Below are 16840 nucleotides of genomic sequence, written 5' to 3'. Positions count from 1 at the left end.
ACATTTGGGAAAAGAAAACTAAAACTTCATCCAAACATAACAAAACAACATTTCTTTCTTTTTTTGAATGAAAACAGTACAACGTTTCTAAACACACACAAAAAAAAATTGTTGAATGTGATAACGCAAAAAAGAAGAAGATTGGTTTGAATATATAATATTGATTCCTCCATACATCTTTATATGATTTAGGATGTTATATATTAAACACTGAGATTTGTATAACTCGTGGTTTTCACTGATAATGTTATTCTGTCAGATTGTCATGACTTATTACTTTATTCATGTTGGCTCTTGGCTATTGCTTGGAAAAAAAAAGTTTAACAGCCAATAATAATGCTGAAAACAGATATCAAAATGGGCTTAGGGGCCCAAAAGCTGTTTCTGCGAATAGTGGTATCCCAAATATGTTAGACGATGGCGAACGTGTGTGTAACGTGTTTATAAGCGTATCACGTATGTATGATCGTATAAATGATTGGTAGAGAATCAAAGCCATAACAAAAATCATGGACCAAACCCAAGCAGTTACGACTTACGAGATATGTGAAGCACACTACTTTTGAAAAAGTTGTATCATCAGACATCTCACGTGGTGTAAACGAAGAATACATATAATAAAATATATATAACACTAATATCAGAATTCAGATCCACTATATTTTTTTAGGCTAGAAAATAAATTTATTTCACAACAGTAATGTCGTTTTCTCTTATTTAATACAGGATATCTAGATTTCACCAAATTATCTTGATAAAGGAGCACATTTTTTTGGCAAAATATTTCCTGCAAACTCATCAAATGAACCTGAACCGAAAATGTGGACAATAAATTTGAAATCAAGGATGTATTGAATTTCTTAAGTTGAGACCATCACCATGAATTAAATGATACTGTTTTCTTGTCACCGTTTTCAAGTAGTTATGTAGAAATTCATTACTGGTATAGTGATATCTAAATTCAACTATCTTCACTTTATCTTCTCTGTTTGAAAAAAGGTTGATATAGAAAATTAAAATGTGTGCCCAACTTGCGACAAGGAAACCAAAATTGGTGTGAAAGAGAATTGTCAAACATATCTGCCAACTAGTCCAAACTTTAATCAATTACCCTTTAAGGAAAATGACTGTATCAGTCTACTAGCTACCATTTGTTGGGGGCAATTTATCCAATCTTAAAAACAACTTTATAGCTCAAAATACACATTATACTATTATAAACCACGTTACAAAACAAAAAGAAACTACCAAAATCGAAAAAAATATATCACATCAAACTCTTAGCAAGACATTACATTTATCTATATATATATTTTACAGGACAAAATATAGTTTTAAATTAGTAAGTTTTAGCAAAGGCATTAATCAAGGACAAAGCGTTGCTGGTTTCATGTCCCACGTTCATGATTCTAGCCCGAACCGAGTTCTTGATCCTCCCATCCATAACCCGACCCGAGAACCCATCGGAGCAAGTGTTCTCGTCAGTCAAAGCCGCACTAGTCCAAGTCTGAGCATTACTCATGTGGTACGCAAACTGGTCTTGATCTTTGGCACTCCCACACAACTTCAGTTCTTGAACAGATTTGGTCAAACGGTCAACGGTATCGTTCATCTCCTCGACGCAATCTTTGATGGCTTCGACCTCGCGCTTCTTAAGACCCTTCATACGTGTTAGACGCGAGACGAAGAGCTTCGTGGATTGGGCTCGGCTTAGTGTCACGGCTATAGCGGTCTCAGCTAAACGTTTAGGGCTTGTTTGGATGTCGTTTGCGTAGACGGAGAGTGAGTGGACACATAAGGCAGGGTATGTGGTGGTTTTGCAAGAAGATTGGATGAAGTTTATGGCTTTTTTGGAAGCTCCGGTCTGTGAGGCTGCGGTGGCCGCCGTGAGCTCCAGTGATAAGAGATAGGAGATTGAGAGGAGTACAAAGAGATATTGTTTTGCCATTGGTGATTTTTTTGTTACGGAGAGAGAGAGAGAGAGAGTCGGTACAATTATTTTAGTGTTGGAGAGATATTTGAGTGTGTGGAGAGGAAAGAGTTGGAGTTGAATATTTATAGTCGGTACAAATTTTTGTCGAGGGTTTTGCTACTATTGGTAACATGCGGTGGAGTGTTGAAAAAATTCACTGTATGTATGTTACTGTTGGTAACACCCGGTGGAATGTTGAAAATCAGTGGAAATGGAAAAACAAAAAGTTGTGGATTAGAGGTCGGCAAGCAAAAATAATTAGTGGATATATTAGACTTTTACAATCTAGGGATATGTTCAGTTTGGTTAAACTAATTAATCTAATTTGAAACCAAACTAATAGTCTTAGTATAGTTTAAGTAGGTTCACATTATATGTTTTACATACGAGAAACATAAATAGAATCTGGAATCGTACATATTAATCTGTATATAATAGATTATAATAACTTTTCTATCATATGTTTACTTTGATTACTACTAATGCTCAAAGCCAAACAGGGCTCGGTTATTAGTTGGAACTTACCCGACTAACTTTGATATTCTGCTTTAATTAGTTTTTCTTTTGGTCCGTCATAGATAAAACTCGTGACAGGGTCCACACTAAACGTCGGTCCAGATCGTAGCGTGAAATATCAATGCATAATATATTAAACATAATCGGATACGGGTAGAGATAACATTTGTCGTTTTTATTCGAATCAAGACGGAAACAGAAAGAGCTAGAAAGAAATTGCACCAATCAAGCCATAATTTAATATAAGGAAATAATGGGTTTATTAGGTTTGGAAATAAGGAAATAATGGTCATTAATAAACTCTTCCAATCAAATGACATTAATGTTTTTAATGTTCAAATGAATGTTAGGTAATAAAATTAGGTTACTACAATATGACGGTAATAAACAAAGTCGTCCCAGCAAAGCATCCACCAACGAAATATTTTATTTTTGCCAAATTCACCAAATAATAATGTAATCTCTGGAAGTGATACTAATATTTTATTTTTGCCAATTTACTAAAATTGAACGTTAGTATTGATGAATATTTCTTATTATATATATTATTATTTTTAATTTTGTTTTCATTTATGAGGTGCTTGGTTTGGTATAACTATATACTTTTGTGAGGTGATTTGTTTGGTTTATAACTGTAAACTTAAAACAAAAATTATGTAGTATAAAATTTTGACTGTATGTGTGTGTGTTCTGTTGAGTAGCTCTAAGATTTGAAAATATGAGCATGATTCATAAATATTAATTAGTTTTTACAGATACTATATGGTAACAAATTAAAGTGATGATAAACTGATAGGATACGAACTAAGTACAACAAAGTTGAGAAATTGAAATGAAAGTAGTGGCTTATATAGCCTACCGACATAACCGGACTGTTATTTCCACTGCGGTACGGATCATTCAGAGTCGTTGGCCTCTGTTGTGTTTATGATATGCTATTTTAGTGTCACTAAAATATATTCTGAAAGAGTTGAAAACTAATTATTGTTTGAGTGGGTCCTTTACTGTCGTGTGTAGAATTAATGCTTTGGTCGAATAGGAAGTTGAGAAAATAATTGAGGGAAGAGGAGAACGAAAAAACGAGAAAAGAAATTAGCGAAAATCCCACAAACAAGGCACATAATAAAATATGCAAACAACTTAACAATAATTATCGGCATGTGAACGTGATCCAGAAATTACTGGGTCAAAAGCACCGTCGTACCGCCTTCTCCGCGTAAGGCCCATATATCACTTTTTAATGTTTATGTATTTAATTGTGGAATTAAAGAACCACATCTTCCTTTATCTATGTATATATATATTGTATTGTCAAAAGTATGGTTCAGATGATTAGAATGTGTGGACTGGATCGGCTTGTTGGAAAAAGGAGTGGGAAAACATTTCAATGGAAATCCATACAAAAAGAGTTTCCATTTTTTTTTTTTTTTTTGTCAAACCAAAAGAGTTTCCATTTAATTAATAAAAAGTCTTCCTTATAAACAAAAAATCAAAAAGGTTGGTTTCATAAATAAACGCTAGAATATATATTGAGAAAAATGGTACATGTTGAAATGTCTTCGTGATGTGTTAAATATGTCACATAACTGCTAAAATTATGCCACAAAACTATTTGTCAAAGAACTTGTACAACCTTTGTGAGCAGAACAAACCGGTATATTAAATTTTGAAACATAAGCAAGAGTGCAAGCCATTTAAAAAATTATTCGACGTTTATCTTTCTCTTTTCTTCGACGTTTCTCTTCTCAATTCTCATCGCGTTCCATGGAATTCGATTCCGATTTCCTTGTTTTGTTACTCAATTTAAACATGATTTCGTTTCTCCGAGTGTTTGGTTATGTCGGATTCTTCATCTCCAGAATCACTGTTATCCATCGGAGAATCGATTTTACCCCAATAGAAGAACGGCGAATCTGCATCGGAGGACAATCAATGAATTAGGGTTCTTAATTTTTCATTAGTTTTTTTTCCATGAAGAGATACCAGCATTGGACTTTGCAGAAAAACTAAAAAGAAATACTTAGATTCTCATCTCAAAAAATGGAAAATTTATTCATAAACAATTGAGAGAACCATGTTGGGTATCTCTCCATCGGAGATGGTCTAAGTAAACCAAGAATAATTTAAACAAAACCCAAAAATAGACAATATTATTGTGAACTGAACCGGTTCTCTTCCGTTGGTCAAATCGTGACCCATCAACAATATTAATTAACAGATCCAACTATAGTATATGTCCTAGTTATAAGAATCGATTATTCAACAAGTTGTTAAAATGGAAACTGTTGGGCTACGTTTCGCGGCTCGATGGGTGTATTGGGTGCTAAGGCTCAACTTATTGGTACGGCCCAATATCACTTGGAAAAGCCCAACGAAAAAGTTGTGTTTTCGTATGTTGTCTCTTGTCTTCTAGTGCATGTGCAATCCTTGTCTGTGTTCCGGCCGGTTATTGAGCAGATATTTGATGCGGTCGCACAATCTGAGTTAAAAGGACGAATCTTTTGATAATTTACCTTTAACAATCTCGAGGTTTACGTAAGTGTAAGGCCAGTTTGGTGTAACGGTATTCGAGATAAGTGAAAAATAACTAAAAAAATGTTTTAAATCTCGATGTGTTTATTAGCTAGGGGTTTCTTGTTTTAGTCTTCCATTTTCGTTTCGAAAGGGTTTTATTTATTGATCTTCTGATGGACTGATACTACATGAATATATCATCATACAACAAAAGAAATATATTATTACTAATGCTTATTAGGAAAGGCCTCGAACAACATTTTGGCATTGTTTATTTCCTGGCGCAACTTAGAGAACCGGGTATGAAGTGATTTTCTTACGGCATCCGAGATCCGGCCCCTGGCTGATATCTTTCCCGGATCCGCGAACGGGCTGGAGCAAGTGTTCTCGACGCTATGACTCTCACCCGAAATGGCACACACTTCAGCATTCTTTACGTGAAACAAGCAGTCGGTCCAACTGTTACAATTCACCACCTCTTGGAGTGCTTGGACAGAACACTCGCAATCTGTACTGAACGTATCGGTCGATGGTGCGCAGTCCTGAAGGATTTGGAACTGGCTCTTCCTCAGGTGTGAGATGAAGAGCTTCGTGGACAGCGCTTGGTTCAGACTCACGGTGATAGCTGCATCCAAGAGGTGTCGAGGGCTTGTTTTGATCGTATTGGCGTAAACCGAGAGAGTTTCAACGCACAGGGATTGGTATGTTGTGGATTTGCATGAGGATTGAATAAAGTTTAGTGCTTTTGTGGTAGTTCCGGCCGGGTTGACTGTGGCGGTCGTGAGCACCGACGAGAAGAGGTAGAAGACGGAGAAGAGTAGAAAGAGAGCTTGGTATTGTTTTGCCATTGCTGTTTTTCTTGAGGTTGAGAGAATTAAGGTGTGAATAGGAAAGAGTTAGGGTTCATATATTTATAGTACTACTGGCGTCTGGCGTGCACTATTACTTGATACTTGCTAGTTGATATTATAATCACCAATATTCAATTTGATATTTTGGTTATTTGTTTCATATAGAAAACACGCATCTTCCACTCACTTTCGTTTCAAATCTTAAGTTTAAATATCCATAATATTTGTAAATTGTATTCACGTAACCAGACCAGATCCGATCGGATTGTTACACACAGACACACATAGATAACTGTTTTGTTGACAGCCAATTGCAGAAAATTTTGTAACTACCGAAAATAATATATATAAATGACTCATAACTATTTGTGGATAAGTAGTTGACTGAGATAAACTCATTTATCGATATTGGATCTCAATGCAGTAGTCTTTAACTTATCTTAATATACACGACTCTCATCTTTTAACAGAAAATGGCATCCCATCCCTTATATGATTTATTATTTTTAGTGAAAATAAATCTTTATAATTATTTTGATAATAGTTACCTTTGATATATCCACATCCTTCACTGCCTTTTAATGTCTCAATTATAAACTTTTTAGTCATTTTTTCATTTGGTTCATTACTATGTGACAGAATACTATTACTATATGTAAATGAACTTAGCTTGTACAATCTTTATGAACATAATCAGTATATTAAAGCATAAGCAAGAGTCCAAGCCATTTTACATTTCTCAGAAGAATATTGGTACTGATTTTTTTTAAAACCCCCAAAATTACACAATAAATAATGTGAACCAGACCTCTTCTTGTGGTCGACCGCATATATTAGAAGAATTTAAATTCCAGTTGTGACACATGGACAATAGTACTAACATATCTAAGATCCAACTATAGTATATGCCAGTCTTATGAATCGATTATTTAAGAAGTTGAAATCTTGGGCTACGTTACGTGGCTCGATGTGTATATTGGGGACTAATAAGGCCCAAATCATTGTTACGGCACAATATAACTCGGCAAAGCCCGAGGCAAAATATTTCTTGTTTGCTTATGTTTGTCTCGTGTCTCTCTAGTGCATGTGCAATATTTGTATGTGTTCTGGTAATCTGGTTATTGAACAGATATTTGATAAGTTCGTACAATTAATGATGAGTTGAAAGGAGGATCTTTTTGATAATTTATCTTCAACAATCTCGAGGTTTACATAAGTGTAAGGCCAGTTTGGTATTCGAGATAAGTGAAAAGGGACTAAAAACATGTTTAAAATCTAGATGTGTTTTTAAGCTAGGGTTTTTTGTTTAGTCTTCGATAATCATTTCGAAACTCTTTTATTCATTTTGGACTGATACTACATGAATACCATACAACAAAAGAAGTCAATTCTTACTAATTCTTAGCAAAAGCTATGAACAACATCTTGACATTGTTTATTTCATGGTGCAACTTAGCGAACTGGGTATGAAGTGACTTTCTTACCGCATCCGAGACTCCGCCCCGGACTGACATCTTTACCGGATCCGCGAACGGGCTGGAGCAAGAATTCTCGACCATATACTCACCCGCAATGGCACAGACTTCAGCATTGTTTGTGTGAAACAAGCATTCGGTCCAACTGTTACAATTCACCACCTCTTGGAGTTCTTCGACAGAACACTGCGCATCTGTAGTGTATGTTTCGGTTGTTGGTCGGCAGTCTGCAAGGGTTTGGAACTGGCTCTTCCTCAGGTGTGAGATGAAGAGCTTCGTGGACAGCGCTTGTTTCAGACTCACGGCGATAGCTGCATCCACGAGGCGTCGAGGGCTTGTTTGGATCGTATTTGCGTAGACCGAGAGCGTGTCCACGCACAGGGATTGGTACGTTGTAACTTTGCAAGAAGATTGAATGAAGTTTAGTGCTTTTGTAGAAGTTCCGGCCGCGGTGACGGTGGCAGCCGTGAGGTCTGAGGAGAAGAGGTAGGAGACGGAGAGGAGTAGAAAGAGAGCTTGACATTGTTTTGTCATGATTGTTGTTTTTTCTTGAGGTTGAAATAATTAAGTGTGAATAGAAAAGAGTTGGGGTTCAAATATTTATAGTACGGGCTACCTTTTTAGAGTGCACTATTACTTGATATTGATACTAATCAGTAATCACCATGATTAATTTGATATTTTGGTTATTTGTTTCAAATAAAAATCACGTATCTTCCACTCACTTTCGTTCCAAGTCTTAATTTTATATATCCATGGTATTTGTAAATTACTATCTCGTAACCAGATCCGATCGGATTGTTACACCCAACACATGCAGATATACATTTTGTTGACAGCCAATTTATAATTATTTTCCCTTATAAATGTTTATATACTTTTTTTTTTTTTGTTAATTGTTTTACCAAAACTAATATAGAAAATGACTCATCAAAATAATATATGAACATGTAGTTGACTTAGTGAAAAATATATCTGTAGTTTCGTTTGAAAGATTAGAAAAATGAGAAATAACCAGATATCAACTGATTCATCCAAATCGGGAAAAACGAATTTTTCCCACCATAATTGTCTATACAAGAAAGTGGGAACTAACTTTCGTCTTCATCGAAGAGGAGCATTCTATCAATTCCGTTAGTACGACCAATATTTATCAATAGATTTTTTTTTTTCTTTTCCTAAATTGTTTTATCTTTACCGACAGAATCAAGTTGTTGTCAAAATTATTTTTCTTGTAACAAGTTTATAATGCATGATCATACTACACATTCATAGCGAAATGCTTAACTTTCTGTTTTGTTTTTATAAATGTGTTTAAATTTTGGTATATCATTATTATATTTATAAGTTGAAATAATGTGGATAAAACTGAGATTGTTTCGAAAAATATGTGTTAGAAATAGAAAACAACATTTTTTGTGAAGTCCTATATATATACTACGTGTCAAAGATATTTAATAAATTCTCAATTCGAAATTAATATCATTTCAGTTTGTTAAACTTCAAAGGCAAGTCTCATGTTCTTTTTCTCTATTTCAAGATTTTATTTATAAATGAAGTCTCATTTTCTTGTCATGATCAAAACGCAAGCAGCATGATCTTTTTTCCTTAAAACATGTGAATGTACATACAAAATTCTAAAGAGCCAAGTTTATAAAAGATTTGAAATTAGATAAACAAGAAGATAAATACATTGTTTATTTCACGTATATGCCTATTTATAGTTATAATTTTTGTTTTGTTTTAGCCGTTTGCTAAGAGTAGATGACAACTTTGTTGTACGTGTAAACTGTAAACGACATATCATCAAATCACGAATAATCCAACATGAATTGTAAAGTAATATGAAGGTAAATACATAATTATACGAAATTTATCCGCTAAACAGTACGTCAAAAGAATTTAATTATACTTTAATATGAAAGTGTTTAAAAATAAAAATGAAAGAAGAAAAAGGTTTATATATCGAACTATAATATACACACAATTACTTATTTAACACCGTATTCAATGGTTTTAGCAAATTCCACAAAAACATCAGAAAAGATTCAAGAAACTTTTGGATCATCGAGTTTTCTTAATTATATTGAATGAAAATGAAAATAATTATTAATCTTAATTAAGCATCACAAAAAATGGCCAAGAAACTCCATACGTGTGTATATATAGTTAGTTAGTTGAGATAAACTTGGTTACCACTTTTGTGTTGTCTTTCTTTTTCTTTTTCTCCATTTTCCATTTATCGACCCCTTGGGTGTAGCTAATTACTTTCACGATTTTCAAATCCAATAAAGTTTTAATTTGATGAAGCTTTTTTTAAACCATATAATATAAATAATGGGTGGTCGTAAACCATGTTGTGATGAGGTTGGATTAAGAAAGGGTCCATGGACAGTGGAAGAAGATGGGAAACTAGTTGATTTCTTAAGGGCACGTGGCAACTGCGGTGGTGGTGGAGGAGGATGGTGCTGGAGAGACGTGCCAAAACTGGCGGGGCTAAGGAGGTGTGGCAAAAGTTGCCGTCTCCGGTGGACTAATTATCTCCGGCCAGATCTCAAGAGAGGTCTTTTTACTGAAGAAGAAATCCAACTAGTCATTGATCTTCATGCTCGCCTTGGCAATAGGTTTTTATATTTTCAATTTTGTTACCAATTTCATTATATAAAAACGAGCTATTACACTACTTTGACAATTATGACCCTCCTAGTTAAACCAATATGTTAGATTTGATGATTTCTATTTCTAATGTTGAAAATATTCTAATGCATTATATATAATTTGGTTATAGATGGTCGAAGATTGCAGTGGAGTTACCAGGAAGAACAGACAACGATATCAAAAATTATTGGAACACTCATATAAAGAGGAAGCTTATAAGAATGGGTATTGATCCAAACACACATCGTCGATTTGACCAACAAAAAGTCAACGAGGAGGAAACGATATTGGTCAACGATCCAAAGCCTCTGTCTGAGACCGAGGTATCTGTTGCTTTGAAGAATGACACGTCAGCAGTGTTATCAGGAAATCTAAACCAATTGGCTGACGTGGACGGTGATGATCAGCCGTGGAGCTTTCTAATGGAAAATGACGAAGGAGGAGGTGGCGACGCCGCCGGAGAGCTTACGATGCTATTGTCCGGTGACATTACGTCATCATGTTCTTCTTCGTCATCTTTGTGGATGAAGTATGGAGAATTCGGATACGAAGATTTAGAACTTGGATGTTTCGATGTTTAGAGATTCAAGTATGTTTAATTAGGCCGTAGGTTGATTAATCATAAGGTTCATTGACTTCATTCTAGAATTGTGTAGTTGGACCAGTATAAAGAATCAAAGTTATAAAACATTGTAATTTGATTTCCAAATTAATCTAATGAATAAATGTGCTTTGCACTTTGAATGTCCCTGACCTGATAGTTCTTGATATATTATAGAGCTTAAGCTGGAAATATATAGAACAGATCACATGATACACAGTTACACATAATGTATACAAATTCAAGATTTTTTTAGATTTATTTGAAAAAATCTTGTAATTTCAGTAAGTGTATCATGTAATTACATAAAATATCATACTCAAATCTCTGTAGCTCTTTTGCTTCCTAGCTATGCTATGCTTCCAAGTTATTATTACTTTCTTTGATGGCTTGAACAGGAACCAATCAGCTCTTGAAGTTAGATAAATGATCCATACATATTAGTAGTCATCATGTTTCGGGTCGAGGGGCTGACTGGTTCGAAGCTTCTACTGATTCCTTTGCGTTCTTTAGGACAAGATCGTAGTTGATCGAAGCCAGTTGTGAGAGGTTCTGATAACACACAAATATTGTCAAAAAATTAAGCATTTATAGATTTCACTAAAAACAAATCTTGGGGATTAACTATAACTGACCTTGAACGAAAAATTGCTGAAGGAATACTTCACAGCAAGATTTGGTCCATTTCCAAATTCTGCTAAGCTACCACACTCATCACCCTGTTTTACAACATAAACACTTGTTAAGATTATGTGAGTTTTCAGATGATAACACTAAATTTGGTGCAAGAGAAAAGGAATTAAAGAAAGTAAAGTCATACATCTTCTTCCTGTGTATTAAAGGAGCTGCTACTGCATGTGTCTGTAAGGTCATCAAAATCGCTGCCTCCATGAACATTTTCGTCTTCCGGGTTCCATATATATCGGCTCATGAAATAACTAGTGTCTTGTGGTTCAGCTGATGGTACAAACATAGCCTGTAACAATAGATAAAATTGAAAGTTAGTAGTAAGAGATCGATTTTCAAAGGGAAGTTAATTTGTGTTCAGAATATGGGACGAACCTTTTGCCGAGCAAGTGTGTCCCAGTTAATATCTTTGAAAAAATGATGTTGTTTCACCTGTAAGGAAGGAATTTTTTAGAGACCGAGGATTTGATAAAGTTAGCTATATGATGAACTAACTAGAGCTTTACCTCTCCAGCTCCCGTAGCCCCTAGTCTTTGGACAGGATTTTCAGTTAGCAGCCTGAAACAAGGACATAAGTAGATAATGTTACCACAATCAACAGGTAATTGTTTCACTTTGATTGATGAAAAGCGTCTAATATGGCGAAAGTACAGAAAACGCGGGAAAGCAATGAAGTTTCTGAGATTCATTTGCAGAAAGTGTGGGATCTTACTTGTTGATCAGATCATGTGCTTCATAAGATATCTCCTCTGGCACATTTGGCCATGGTATATCTCTGTTGATTATATTTTCAAAAATTTGCTGCAAACCCATGAATGAGAGAAAATGTTAAGGCATTAGAATGATGTTTACTTTTGATATCTGATGATTTCAGCTTGAAAATATATACCTGTGGGGTTTCTGCATTGAAAGGAGGAATACCAACGAGAACCTCAAAGAGAATAACACCTACTGACCACCAATCAGCGGTTTTACCTGTAATGAGTAGTGATAATAAGTCCCATGTACAACTGCATGATGTCATGGAATGAAAGGCAAATGAGATACTAACCATGACCCATTCCAAGAAGTATTTCAGGTGCTAGATAATCAGGGGTTCCAACAACTGCATGTTTCTTACGACTATCTTTGCCTTGTGAATGTTGAGCTTTTGATCCATCTTCTGCGAAAAATCCACTGTTTCCCAATGATGATTCACCTGATAAGTCATCTGTGCTATTGATAAGACCAACCTTGGAAAGCCCGAAATCTGTCAACTGTATTAGAAGGGTTAGATTTTGTGAGAAGAGCAGTCTCGCTATCAATTCAAGATGCATAACACAATATTGACCTTGATGTGACCATCCTGATTGATCAACAAATTGTCTGGCTTTAAGTCTCTGTGAATGATATTTACAGAATGCAGATACTCCAGAGCAAGCACCTGAAAATGCATTTGATTAAATTCAATTTTCATCATGTGGACAGTTAAGTTTTGATCCGGACAAAGACATTTGAGCAAATCTTGAGGTGAACGGCCTTACCACTTCAGCAATATAAATGCGGGCCATGTCTTCGTCCAAGCAACCAAGATTTCTCAACAAGGAAAAGAGATCTCCACCATTCAAGTACTCCATGACCAGATAGAGATTTTCCCGGCATGTGAAAGAATAGAAAAAACGAACCTGAACAGCTAAAGGAAGCGTTAGAGAAGCATCACAGTTTTTCACAAATGTATTCATTAAGGAAATTATGCATTGCCGGCATTACATACCACGAATGGGTTACGAACTGATATAAGGATGTTACGCTCAGCTAAAATACTTTCAACAGCATTCTTACGGATCATATCAGCCTTCTTTAAAACCTGTACAATGGTTTCGAAAAGATCGAGTTATGCTAAGAACAAATTCAAAGAGCCAAACTGAAAAATATAATGTTAGTAATACCAACCTTTATGGCGAACAAATCACCGGTAGCTCTCTTTTTTGCAAGAAAAACTCTTCCAAATGCACCACGGCTAATTGGTTTTATAATTTCAAAATCTTCTATTGATGTTCGATCTTTAGCACGTGGATTAAGTGGGCTTGCCCGTAAGCTTCGTACTGTATCCTCATCTGCTGAGCTTTCTTCATCCGGCATGGCATTGGATGAGTCTACTTTTTCATCATCTATCAGTCCACAGAGTTCAATGTACTTCTCCCTGGATTTGAGAAACAATAAATCAGCATGAATGAAATTTTGCATTTAAAAAGTACTGACCAGAAAAACGCAGGACAAGTGAAAATGATAAAAATGATTACTGCAGTAGCTTCTCGATTCGTCTTCCAAACGTTTCTACCACAAGGGCATCAGCCTTCCTATCCTGAATGACGTACTTGAGCTCATCCAACTGCTCAATCATGAAGTCCAGTGAACTGTATCCACATACATTCACATTTGCCACCGAACGAGCAATATCAAGCAACTTGTTTATCTGTCAACACAAAGCACAAGATAAAAGTAAAGGAGAAGTGGAATACTCAGCTGAAATAAAGAAAGAAGTAATTGAGAGTTTCAGCATGAATTATTAGAATGTAAACATTTACCTGCTGATAATTCTCAAGCTCTGATATTGTTTTTCGACCACTTAGTAGCAAATCTACTTGGCTATTCCTTGGTGTTGCTGGTGATGGCGGTGTCAAGCTTCCTGCTGACGAGTCCTTTGTTCCATTGGTCATAGACATTTCATTCAAGATATTCAGTTCATCCAAAGAAAATGTATTCTGTGAACGAGGAACGCAATCAAGCATGTCATCTGAACATCTCTGAGAGATTTCATCCAGATCTTCTTGTCTACTGGAATTTGATAATCTTGCGCTATCAGCAACTGCTCTTGGAGTTACGCTGCTCTTTGGCGTCCATGACTCCAGAATTTTCTCAAGACTTTCAGCTACTCTTTCAAGTCTTAAGTTTACATTTATTCCCTTCAAGTCACATCTATCAGCGATTGTGCATATTCGAGAGTGCTCTTCTACATGTACAACTGGTATTTCAACTTCACAGATACGACAAATCATAGAATTATCGTATGTCACACATTGATGGTCCGCCCAGAAACCCCACAAAGCACTTCTGTCTGCAGATGCAGGCTGGCCTGACGGGCTATGCAAGTTTTCAGCGTTTTCATCACCATAAACTTTTGGTTGGATTTTGCTCTCCCCCTTAGCCTTGGGAGTGTTATTAAGACTACGGTTTTTCTCGGCAGCAGATGGAAGCTTCTTCCAAGATGACATCCGAAAATTGCTCGAAGTTGAATCAGTACTTCTAGCAGTATTTACTTCCACTCCATCAGCTCCGCTGTTCGAGTTCTGATCATCTTGTTTACCAGCTAGATTTTGCTTTTCATTTATCTTTTGGATTTCCTTCTCTCGAAGAAGGTCCTGTTGTCGCGAGATTTCCACCATCTGTTCAGGATAAACTCCAAGATCACTTAGCTGGTGCATTCCCAGAATGTGTTCTTCAACATAACCACTCTCTTTACGAAATTGCACAAGCCTATTGCAACGAGTAAGAATGAAAAGAAGACGATTATGAGCCTGTTTCAGTCCTCCCATGGGTAGCTCCTGACGTTTATCATCAAGCTTCTGAACAATACCTTCACATTTCAACCAAAACTCACTAGCTGGCATGGTTGCACATTGCCGAGCCTCAACTAACAAATCCTCTAGACCCACTCTTAATTCTTTGTTAGATTCTGGTGTGCTCTCTAGAGTTGTCACTAAATAGCCAGCAAAAACTCCTAAATCAGCATCAACATCTTCCTTTTGCTTATCAAACTTCGTTCTGATCGCCGCCATAATCTCCTGTAAAACGTTCCACAGATTGCATCAACCAAATGAGCAGAACTTATCAGAGGTGAGAAGAAGCATCAACCAACACTAACCTCCATGTGACCAACTGCGCGAGATCTCCACACGGGAAAAGGTCGCACACCTTTAGAATTAAGTTCATGAGAGAAGCTCTTAATGTCATGAGCTTTCTTCTTCCTTCCACTTGTGACACGCAATATCGCCTGAAAACGTGGAGATTGTGTTTCCTTGGCAAGACCTACATGAGTACTCTGCATTCACAAGAACAACAAAAAAAACGAATCAGCAATATAAAATTTTCCAAGAATTTGAAAAACAAACATAGAAGAAGACATTCACCTCTACCCCTGGATTTGAATTTGCAGGCACTCGTTGAGATTTTGATTGACTCCACTGAACTTTTTTCCCTAAAAGACAAAACAACAAACACCTCCTGATCATTAAGATCCTCTGAATCATCATCATCTAAGTTGAATTTTCGAATTCATAAATCCTAAATCGAATCAACGAGAAATCTACCTTGATCGGGTTGATGTGGAGGAATCGGCCATCTGGCACGAGCATCAGCACGAGCATCAACAACACCAACCCTCGGTTTCTCCTTGGCGACGTCTTTATCATCTTGACCCGGAGATATCAAAGGCGTGGCAGATGAAAATCTCAAAGGAGACGGCGCAGGAGACGATTTCGTTCTGATATGATTCAAACCTAAGGAAGAAGGAGCAAGAATTTCCGGCGAATCGTGACTCATCGGACCTTCCCCAGCTAATTCCGTAGTAACCTCGTCCGTCTTCGCTTGTTCATCTTCTCCTTCCTTATCCGAATGGCGGAAAGGAATCGCAGGGATCTTCTTCAGAAGCTTCGCATTGGTGGAAGTCGGAGTAGATATGGTGGTCGGTTGTGGATCCCGATCATTCTCAGGCGACGGTTCCGTCGTAGACATTTGTTATTAATAGAAAAATTTGTGGAGAATTATTTGAATTTTCATATTTACACTCTTTTAATTTTTGTTTGTTTGTTTGTTTTGTGATTTTATCAAAACATAACGATTACAGAGAAGCGGTTGCGAGAGAGAGAGAGAGAGACTGAGGTTTTCGCGGGAAGTGGGGGACTCCGTTTTTACTACTTGATGCAAAAATTGGCTCATTCGCCATTTTTTTTGTTCTTCTTGCAGATAAATAAATTTGACTATTTACATCTAAATTTTATGGTAATTTGTTATCTTTAATTCAATATGACTATAGTTATAGTATGATACTTCTATTTGATGTTAACTTAATATCTTTAAATTATAAAGATTTGCTGTCAACAAAAAATAATTCTAAATTAGTTCCAAATTCAAAAGTCAGACAGAGATTTTATTATGGTTGTGATTTGTGATTATTCGTTGTATTCTTATATCCATAGTGCTAAAGTTATAATTTCTGACTTTATTATTCTTACAACACCTTAAGTTATTAATGAATGGTGATATTTTATGATTTGTATAGTTCTTAAAGAATAATCATGTGGGAGAGTGTCCATATCGAAACTACGTGCTTCCAACAAATGCATGTCTTCCCCATTTTCTAGAAATAACAAAGAACTTAATTTTTTTTTGTTTAATTTTAAAAAATAGCCGTTCGTGATGTTTTCTCTGGGTTGACTAAAAAACACGGTACCAAGATATTTTTGGTTAAAACTTCTAAAAAATATTAATTTGTTTTTTATAATAACACGTTTATTCATTACAAAAA

The 16840-nt window shown here is 35.9% G+C and overlaps 5 protein-coding genes and 1 long non-coding RNA gene across 6 annotated transcripts; 2 read left to right on the top strand and 4 right to left on the bottom strand.

The window, feature by feature from the left end:
- Positions 1 to 1027: 1027 nt before the first annotated feature.
- On the bottom strand, positions 1028 to 2261 carry AT5G62350 (Plant invertase/pectin methylesterase inhibitor superfamily protein). Its single transcript, NM_125629.3, has one exon. The coding sequence runs from the start codon at positions 1946 to 1948 to the stop codon at positions 1340 to 1342; it is 609 nt and encodes a 202-aa protein (NP_201041.1). The 5' UTR covers positions 1949 to 2261; the 3' UTR covers positions 1028 to 1339.
- Positions 2262 to 3325: 1064 nt separating this feature from the next.
- Positions 3326 to 3784, top strand: AT5G09055. The gene has a single exon (NR_143160.1). It is a non-coding gene; the product is annotated as an other RNA (long non-coding RNA).
- Positions 3785 to 5047: 1263 nt separating this feature from the next.
- AT5G62340 (Plant invertase/pectin methylesterase inhibitor superfamily protein) lies at positions 5048 to 5981 on the bottom strand. Its single transcript, NM_125628.4, has one exon. The coding sequence runs from the start codon at positions 5848 to 5850 to the stop codon at positions 5230 to 5232; it is 621 nt and encodes a 206-aa protein (NP_201040.1). The 5' UTR covers positions 5851 to 5981; the 3' UTR covers positions 5048 to 5229.
- Positions 5982 to 7175: 1194 nt separating this feature from the next.
- On the bottom strand, positions 7176 to 7889 carry AT5G62330 (uncharacterized protein). Its single transcript, NM_125627.2, has 2 exons — positions 7481 to 7889; positions 7176 to 7389 (listed from the first exon to the last, which is right to left on the bottom strand). The coding sequence occupies exons 1-2, from the start codon at positions 7849 to 7851 to the stop codon at positions 7248 to 7250; spliced, it is 513 nt and encodes a 170-aa protein (NP_201039.1). The 5' UTR covers positions 7852 to 7889; the 3' UTR covers positions 7176 to 7247.
- A 1629-nt stretch (positions 7890 to 9518) lies between these two features.
- On the top strand, positions 9519 to 10736 carry MYB99 (myb domain protein 99). Its single transcript, NM_125626.2, has 2 exons — positions 9519 to 9952; positions 10117 to 10736. Exons 1-2 carry the CDS (start codon positions 9666 to 9668, stop codon positions 10565 to 10567), a joined length of 738 nt encoding a protein of 245 aa, NP_201038.1. The 5' UTR covers positions 9519 to 9665; the 3' UTR covers positions 10568 to 10736.
- Positions 10737 to 10765: 29 nt separating this feature from the next.
- IRE (AGC (cAMP-dependent, cGMP-dependent and protein kinase C) kinase family protein) lies at positions 10766 to 16297 on the bottom strand. The gene is made up of 17 exons (NM_125625.3): positions 15624 to 16297; positions 15444 to 15511; positions 15179 to 15355; positions 13842 to 15098; positions 13557 to 13729; positions 13207 to 13456; positions 13028 to 13120; positions 12798 to 12938; positions 12605 to 12697; positions 12326 to 12530; positions 12164 to 12249; positions 11987 to 12075; positions 11781 to 11832; positions 11650 to 11706; positions 11408 to 11563; positions 11223 to 11306; positions 10766 to 11139 (listed from the first exon to the last, which is right to left on the bottom strand). The coding sequence occupies exons 1-17, from the start codon at positions 16045 to 16047 to the stop codon at positions 11038 to 11040; spliced, it is 3507 nt and encodes a 1168-aa protein (NP_201037.1). The 5' UTR covers positions 16048 to 16297; the 3' UTR covers positions 10766 to 11037.
- Positions 16298 to 16840: the final 543 nt, after the last annotated feature.

The sequence above is a fragment of the Arabidopsis thaliana genome, chromosome 5 (assembly GCF_000001735.4).
Source record: "Arabidopsis thaliana chromosome 5, partial sequence".
NCBI lineage: Eukaryota > Viridiplantae > Streptophyta > Magnoliopsida > Brassicales > Brassicaceae > Arabidopsis > Arabidopsis thaliana.
This window is presented reverse-complemented; position numbering and strand designations above follow the sequence as displayed.